Raw genomic sequence first — 9,438 nt, forward strand, 5'->3', positions numbered from 1 at the left:
CAAAGATGCTCAGTGGGGTTAAGGTGAGAGTGTGGTCTGTACCGTTAATTTCTTGAAATATTCATCAATAATGTTGTTCAAAATGAATTAAGTGATGCCCAGTCATTGAAAAATATTGCCGGCTTTGTAACATAAAAACCTCAACCATAAACACTGAGTCTAAAATACATGCGTGTGGGTCTAAGGGTGTTTCTCAATGTCAAGGCGCCTTGCTTACAAGGACACTGTCCTTACGTAGGTCAAAGTAAACGGCTAAATGGAACAAACTTATGTGACCGCGGCTCCCATGGACACATGGGTAAAGTTATATTTTATAAGTATAAGTTTCAATATAAATGTATAACGAGCCTTTTCCTTTCTAAATTGTTTATATATTGGTTATTCTAGAGGCCGACTGATATGGGTTTTTTTAAGGCCGATGCCAATACTGGTTTTTCAGAGAATTTTGTTGCCGGTGGTCGATATCTAAAGCCGATTATTGAGATCGATATATACTATATATATATATATATATATATATATATATATATATATATATATATATATATATATATATATATATACAGTGGGGCAAAAAAGCATTTAGTCAGCCACCGATTGTGCAAGTTCTCCCACTTAAAATGATGACAGAGGTCAGTAATTTACATCATAGGTACACTTCAACTGCGAGAGACAGAAAAAATCCATGAATTCACATGGCAGGATTTTTAAAGAATTTATTTGTAAATCAGGGTGGAAAATAAGTATTTGGTCACTTCAAACAAGGAAAATCTCTGGCTCTCACAGACCTGTAACGTCTTCTTTAAGAAGCTTTTCTGTCCTCCACTCGTTACCTGTATTAATGGCACCTGTTTGAACTCATTATCTGTATAAAAGATGCCTGTCCACAGCCTCAAACAGTCAGACTCCAAACTCCACTATGGCCAAGACCAAAGAGCTTTCGAAGGACACCAGGAAAAGAATTGTAGACCTGCACCAGACTGGGAAGAGTGAATCTACAATAGGCAAGCAGCTTGGTGTGAAAAAATCAACTGTGGGAGCAATTATCAGAAAATGGAAGACATACAAGACCACTGATAATCTCCCTCGATCTGGGGCTCCACGCAAGATCTCATCCCGTGGGGTCAAAATGATCATGAGAACGGTGAGCAAGAATCCCAGAACCACACGGGGGGACCTGGTGAATGACCTGCAGAGAGCTGGGACCACAGTAACAAAGGTCACCATCAGTAACACACTACAACGGCAGGGAATCAAATCCTGCAGTGCCAGACGTGTTCCGCTGCTGAAGCCAGTGTATGTCCAGGCCCGTCTGAAGTTTGCCAGAGAGCACATGGATGATACAGCAGAGGATTGGGAGAATGTCATGTGGTCAGATGAAACCAAAGTAGAACTTTTTGGTATAAACTCAACTCGTCGTGTTTGGAGGAAGAAGAATACTGAGTTGCATCCCAAGAACACCATACCTACTGTGAAGCATGGGGGTGGGAACATCATGCTTTGGGGCTGTTTTTCTGCTAAGGGGACAGGACGACTGATCCGTGTTAAGGACAGAATGAATGGGGCCATGTATCGTGAGATTCTGAGCCAAAACCTCCTTCCATCAGTGAAAGCTTTGAAGATGAAACGTGGCTGGGTCTTCCAACACGACAATGATCCCAAACACACCGCCCGGGCAACAAAGGAGTGGCTCTGTAAGAAGCATTTGAAAGTCCTGGAGTGGCCTAGCCAGTCTCCAGACCTCAACCCCATAGAAAATCTGTGGAGGGAGTTGAAAGTCCGTGTTGCTCGGCGACAGCCTCAAAACATCACTTGGAGGAATGGGCCAAAATACCAGCTACTGTGTGTGCAAACCTGGTAAAGACCTATAGTAATCGTTTGACCTCTGTTATTGCCAACAGAGGTTATGTTACAAAGTACTGAGTTTAAATTTTGTTATTGACCAAATACTTATTTTCCACCCTGATTTACAAATAAATTCTTTAAAAGTCCTGCCATGAGAATTCATGGATTTTTATTTTCACATTCTGTCTCTCACAGTTGAAGTGTACCTATGATGAAAATTACTGACCTCTGTCATCTTTTAAGTGGGAGAACTTGCACAATCGGTGGCTGACTAAATACTTTTTTGCCCCACTGTATATATATATATATATATATATATATATATATATATATATATATATATATATATATACACAGTACACATACACACACATATATATATACAGTATGTATATGCACACATATACGTTATAGCAGCACATTGATTGTGAAATACATCTGAACACTCATTTTGTGCATTATAAATTAAATAAGTCAATAAATCTCTTAATATTTATTGAACTCCAAATAAAAAACTAACTCAAAACATTTTTTTAAATGGTTTGTTGGGGTCCTTTGGGTCCTTTGGGTCCTTTCTTCAATCTAGTAGTGGTGGCAGTTGGCCACACAGGTGCCTGATTTATTTGTTTATTTGTTTATTTATTTATTTATTTATTTAATCGTCTTTTAAAAATGATTTTGGCCGATGGCCGATATAGTGAAAGTTGAATGTATCGGCTCGATATATCAGTCAGCCTCTAGCTATGTCTAATATGTAAGCGAGTTACTACCTGCTAACCGCCGAAGCTGCAACTACTAAGCGACTAACCAACCATAGAAAACTGCTTTGGATCTAAAAAAAAAACATTTTAGAAATCAACCCGACAGCTTCAATTTGTTGGCTTACATTTAAACTGGAAAATTTCCCCCGAAGTAGCTGCTGCTGGCTCCTGATTCATCATCCTTTGGAAAATGCTGCGCTGTATTCTGGGAAATTTTTGACCAAGACCAGGCTACAGGACACCTCCAATCCTAGATCAGCTAGCTAAATGGCTAACAAACGGAGAACAGAAGCCTCCGTAGCACATGAACATTGGAACACACCTTGATGTTCCTGATGACGTATCTCCCCAGCAACCGGGGACGGACCAAGCCATCAAGGCAAGGTTCCTTGACATTGAGAAACACCCTAAGTCTCTGGGGGACACCATATTAGATGCCATGTTTCCTTCTATGCAAGCCCATGTGGACAAAACACATTTACTGATCTGTAGACAAGCCCTCTACCAAAAGTTTAAATGAAGAGTTCTATTAACACCTGAAGGCCAGCGGCTAGGTGTAGCTATTCACTGTGTGAAATAGCAGATCACACATATACTTTCCACATGGTTGTAAGTCAAAGAAAACTAAGCCAAGCAGCAACGCCCCCAGGAAACTTGAGTTAACTTCAGCATTGCATTCTCTCGATGGAGTCAACTTAAGGACCATCAAAGTCTGAGGAGTCATGCCAAGGTCACATGGTTTCTGCTCAACAGGTAACAACATTTATCGTTATGCTTATTTATTATTTTTTTAACTAGCGACAGTCACGAAGATATGGTGTAAAACTAACCTGAAATGAGTAATTTTTTGTCATTGGGGTAATTTCGTCTAAACAAAAGAAAGTAATAGAAATGTCTGCTAGTAAAACATGTTAGGCTTAGCTTGCAAAATGCTGAAATCTTTCCCCATTCATAAACATTTTACGCAGGGTATCCGCGGGTCCTTAAAGAGTCTTAAATTTGCTTTTCCAAATTTAAGGCAGTAAAAATCCTTAAAAATTACAAATAATCCTTAAATACAGTTTCCAAAGGTCTTAAATGACCAAAGACCCAATAAACAAGATTATTTTATTTCTATAAAATTTTCATGAATTTCTAGTTAGCGTTCAGCATTTTTTGTGTATGAGATTGGCCTAAGTAGAACCGTACACATTCAGTTGGTTGTGAAAGGAGGCGATTTTAAATGAGCACATTAGCTGATTAAGCTAGTGGGAGCTTGCGTCATGGGGAAGTGCAAGTTTAATGGTAACTGGATGGCTAATCCCACGTTCACGACGTGGTTAGCACCAGTTCCAGGTGATAGCTGGAAATTATAGCTTAATTTTAATTTAAAAATAGTTTAAATTTGGTCAAAGTGGCCTTAAAAAGGGTTTTTAAAAGTCTTAAATTTTGCTCCCTTAAACCTGCAGATACCTACACATTTACGTCTTCGCTCGTTGCGACTCGATGAAAGGGAGTCTGATGGGCTTGTCATTTTGCTGGTGGTTGAACGATCTAATGAAGTACTAGATCCAACATTGTGTCACGATTTTTGGCCTTAATGGCCATCTGTTGGTAAGGTCTTACTTGAACTGAAAACCGCAGCTTGCTTGCAGTGATTTAGGTATGTACTGTACTGCTCCCTATCGCCAGGGAAAATACACACCATCACTTTAAGGTCTGGACTCTGTAGTGGGCAATATATGGGTGAGTCCATGAATGCTAATTTTTCTACGTGAGGTAGAAGAGACTGGCTTTTTTCTGACCATTTTCTTTTTGCAGCTAACGCAGGTGATGAGGACTGGAGAAAAGCTTCACATTCAGCATGCATGTGAACGATTTGATCTAAAAAAAGGAACAAGTCTTACACAGTTTCAGTGAACAAGAACTTCAAATTGAAGTCTTGTAGAAAATATTGTTCTGTGATCAAAAGGCACATTCTGTTTTAAAGACGTTTGTGGGTGTATCTAATATATATCTTTGTGTTGCTGTTGATTGTTCTTAGACAGAAATCAGATTTATACTAACATCTGAACTTGGAGTCAGCCATTAAAATCTTAACTGGTCCATCTCTACCAGCAGCACGCTCAGGCCCCCACTGACTTACAGAATTAAGTACTGGTTAATCACATGGAGTACATGCTGGTTGGGGCCAGATGATGAATGCTCCTAGTTTTCTCTTCCAGCAGTAGAAGCTCTCAGCTGTTCTCTGCCCACAGTCCTCCTCTGGAAGTCAGCTCTTTACCAACAAGTGTGTTGTGTCTGTACCTCGCTGGATTTGTGGTGTCGAGATGAGACGGAGTGAGAAAACTGAGAGCAGACTGTTAGAGTTGTAGAAAGAAAAACACTAGCCTGTCTGGAAAAGAAAAAAAAGAACAGACAGCGGCCCGATGCTACGACACTGATCTGTCGCTGCACCTGTTCTCGCGAGCAGAGTGTACATTTTCTTGATATCGTGTGTTTGTGTCCAGGATATCCACCTGAACAGGCGGTTCACGAGGCACTAGCAGCCGTAAGGGAGTTTCTTGATGCACATCATGACAAGGTGAGTAACCGTGTGTGTGTGTGTGTGTGTGTGTGTGTGTGTGTGTGTGTGTGTGTGTGTGTGTGTGTGTGTGTGTGATTGGCAATTTTTCCCTGCCATTTCCTCCAGGTATTATTCCTTTCACAGCTGTTGTTTTTTGTTTTGCAAGAAGGTGCATTGAGAAAACACACACACATTTAAACTCACACTCCCAAGTTCTGCCTCATCCTCATGGCCAAGTCTGCGCTTTAATTGGCTCCTTGCGGGACTAAACCCGACTAACACAAAATAAACCACACACATGCACACACTCTCTTCCCCTGGAGAAACGACAAGCGGAGAAAAGACTAAATGATGGAATAGATGTCTTGAAGGGAGAGAAGGAGGTAAAGAAGAGATCGAAAACTTTCCAATCAGTGGTTTTGCATGCTCTATGTTCTCCTCCCTCCCTCCTTCCTCCTTTACTTTCCACCCTCACACTCTCTCCTCTTCTCTGTCTCTTTCTGTTTTTGTAACCACCTTGCTGCATCTCCTCTCACAGAGGGTGTTGTCGTTGTTATTGTTAGCGCCGGCATCTCCAGAGGCTCTGTAGCAATACGAGCCAACCGATGCCGTCAGCCACTGTGAGCAAAACAAATCAACATATAAAACACGTATGTCTCACCACACAATCCAAAGAAATCCTTGAACATTGTGAAAAGATAAATCAACGCAGCACCTATCGAGATTCTGCTCACATTTAGTCTCGCTGTGGTTTTTTACAGTGTGAAAAACAAGAAAAAATGTTGTAAATAATTGAGATTTGGGGTTGATTTGCATGCATATAAAGCAAGAGTGTTCACAGGAGAAAAATGTGTTTTCTTCTTTAATTTAACCCCCTCTGTTTAAGATGCTTTATTGTGTGTTTTGTTGTGCTTTGCTCTTGCTTTCAGGGCTGTAATGTAGGAAATAAGTTTGAAAATTACGGACACAGTAAGACACCAAATGGACTCAAGACAAGGGGCGGCCAGCCAACACTCCGCATCAAAGGCAATAAAAAAATGACTCGCTTCTTTTTTAAATGCCAGCTAAATGAAATTAGGAAAGCAAAACCCAAGGCAGCTTGTGAGCTTTATAGTTACATATTCTAATTTGTTTCATTCCAACAGGAAGGTTCATTCTGTCTATTTTGCAGCTGCTCAGAGGCCATGTCTGCAGTTTTTTATCAGCAGATGGGTCAGAGCCCCAAAGCTTTGTCATCCAAGTTTGTGTTGTTTGGGCTTTTATTTCCCTCATTAGTTTAATTTAAATATTTCATTTTATTAGTTATAAAAGTTGAGCGGGTTTGCTACTTTTAATCCACAAAGATCAAGAAAGGCAAAAGTCATCTCTTCAGTGATTGGGTTGAAATTAACTTAAAGTACTTCCTGGAAAACACCATTATGAGTTAATCACCTCCAAATATTAAGAAATACCAACTTTTGAATCCAATGAACAAAGTTTCTGTTCAAAAGTCGTATCTAAAAAGGTATTTTTTGTGTAGGAGCAGTGTCAAACCTACCTATTGTTCAACTCTGTATGTGCTTGCATGTGTGTGTGTGTGTGTGTGTGTGTGTGTGTGTGTGTGTGTAGAGGTTGGTAAAACAGGCAACACAAATACAAACATAAGTCTGAGCACAAATTACAACCAATAATCCTTTAAAGCTTGTTATTATCTTATGATAAAGCTTTCTGTACCTAGCATAAGAGCTCCCGCTAGCACAAAAACAGCTTAGCTAGCAACTTTATTTTCAAATACTTCCATTTTCCTCATCTGCAGAAATCCCCCGAGAATCTGAACGGCTCACTGAAGAAGGTATTTTTAATCCAGGATCGTTTTGAGTTTGTAGTCACTTCAGAAACTAAAATATATCCTCATGGGTGCAGAAAAACTGATATTTTTCATAATATTTTAAGGTTTGCTGATCAGGAATAAAAGACAAAGCACATTTTCTTTTGCAGATTTACAGTTTTGGGTATAAATGGTGAGTCTCTTGGTTCTGTTCCTTTATCCCTCACTGTCTGCCATTTGTCCTGAACTTAGAAAAAGAAGGTTAAATAATCAGATTCTTCCTCAGATGCTTTCTGACTCAGTGGCAAACGCTGTACTCTATTGATTTCTGATATTTTGTGACCAGGCTGTTAAGATTAAATATTCAGATGCTTCATGTTCTTTTAGATTAGATGTGATTCCAGTTTTCTGGGCTTCGTTTTCTTTTAAGTGCATGTGCGCAGGGCTGATTATTTTGTTTTAGTTCTTCCTTCTGAACACCCTGGAGGCAGATTTTCACTTTTCAAAAGGATTTCTAAGTTAAATAAAGTGATGATGAAGTGATAGGCGAAGGTAAAATAAAAACCCATTGGAAAGTCTTACATCTCTGTACAATTTAGCTATTTAAAGTGGTTCAGATCCTAAGCTTTACTCATTTTTCTGTTTCTAACCTTTTATCTTTAATACTTCACCACCTGCAGCCTGACAGGTGCCAGAGGATAATCAGCGTTATTCTCGTAGCTTTTCAGGGTTTTTATGCTTGTAGCTGCTTGGCCTGTGTGCCAACTGTCCTCTAATTTCAGTTTTGATTATGTAACAACAACCTAAGCTTTATTATTGAAGATAAACCTGTAATTTTAAAACTTTACCGTAAACTGAGCTGAAGGGGAGTGGACTTAAGAGATTAATAGGGATGTCTAATACACCGATATGGTCTTACCCCTACGCACACTGGAAGCATCAGCGGCGCAGAATGGCAGCGGAAAGTCACAGCTTCAAATAGAATCTGTTAGAGTCTATGGGGGTGATTCAAACCAGCCGCGATGCGGCAATTTTCAGGTGTGTCCCAGAAGCGCCACGCCTCTAAAGATAGGATTGGGTTAGATTTTTGCTGCAAGCCTTCATATCTATGAAGATTACGTCAATACAAGTGACCTAATGGCTTATTTACTCTCAGCATCATTCCAGAAGTGGAGCTGTGTGTTTTTCATGGCTTTAATCCTGGCAGTGGAGAGGAACAACAGCATATATGACATCAAACAGCGATATCAAACCTGATTTCCTTCTTCTTGGTTTAATGGTGGATTGCATAACCTCTGATAGAAAACAGACGATGAAAGTCTAGGATTAGAAAAGCCTGACAGATCTACTTCACACTGTCACTTAACATTCATGGACTCACCCATCTTGACTCACAACGGGGAAGGCTGATGTTGGTTTAGCGTCCAAGAAACAGCAGGGAACGTCACAGCTAGTAGACGCTAATCATTAGCACTAGCAGCTTCACCACACAACAGAACTCCATCACGCTTGTGTTATTGATAAAACATCAACATTGCAAAGCAAATGGAGCCAGTGGGAGAGTTGTGTTGCTGTTATCCAACCCGAGGCGAGATGTCCAAATATAAGGAAATAAGGCTCCAAATCCTGTCGTCTGAACCTTTACTCTGATGTGGCTCACCTATACTTCCTGAAACCAGTTCACCAGAGCTTTGTTTGCCCAGAGTATGACATACAAGGTATTATTTCTTACTAGAGACCACTGCAAATGTATTATTTTAACGAATGATCCCATACCTTTAAAGTGGCAATCCAGAGTTTTCCCTTTTTTCAGGATTTATGCATGATTTGTTTTAGAGTTCCACAAAAGAGGCAGTCTTTCCCTGTACGGTAATGTAATGTAAGGGAAACGTCTATTTATTTATTTATTTATTTTTGCTAAGCCCGCCCCCTGGGTGGGACAGGATTGGGTATGAATCTATGGGTGTGCAGCTGTGTACTATTGTGGAATTCACACAAAGGAAGGCGAGATTTCATCAAATCCAACTGTCTTATCTTTGAGTTGAAAAAATGGCTCGCAATAATAACTTATATTTTATAATATATGGCATCTCAATAGTGCCAACAATAGTCATTTATCTTATATTGTGCCCGTCTTTTCCCTGGAAGGTGTAAAATATAATGATGCAGGTTCTTTAAAGAAAGTTGATGTATGTTTCAGGCAGTACCTGCACTCCTTTCCAAGTTTAGTTTGAAATTTTATTTTTTTTAATTTTCAAAAGGCAAATGCAGTGTTGCAGCAAAACAATACTGAAGAAAATATCTGTTAACGAGAATAAAAGTTTAAAAAGTGATTTTTGGCTTTAGTGAACAGCTGTGACGAGCTGTGCCTCTGTCAGGAATACGTTCCTGCAGCCAAGTCTGGCTCCAACACATGTTACTGTAATAATAATATTCCTGCCGTGCTCTTGTCAGTGCTCCATTCTCACCACTTTTATATG

General features: G+C 39.7%; 1 protein-coding gene across 1 annotated transcript in view; it reads left to right on the forward strand.

Annotated features, from left to right (window-relative positions):
• Nucleotides 1-9,438, forward strand: part of macrod1 (mono-ADP ribosylhydrolase 1) — a 273,972-nt gene that overhangs the window by 254,379 nt on the left and 10,155 nt on the right. The window contains exon 9 of the mRNA XM_054739144.2: nucleotides 5,096-5,169. Within this exon, the coding sequence (XP_054595119.2) occupies nucleotides 5,096-5,169 (74 nt within the window). The remainder of the gene's footprint in view (nucleotides 1-5,095; nucleotides 5,170-9,438) is intronic.

This window comes from Nothobranchius furzeri, chromosome 1 (assembly GCF_043380555.1).
Source record: "Nothobranchius furzeri strain GRZ-AD chromosome 1, NfurGRZ-RIMD1, whole genome shotgun sequence".
NCBI lineage: Eukaryota > Metazoa > Chordata > Actinopteri > Cyprinodontiformes > Nothobranchiidae > Nothobranchius > Nothobranchius furzeri.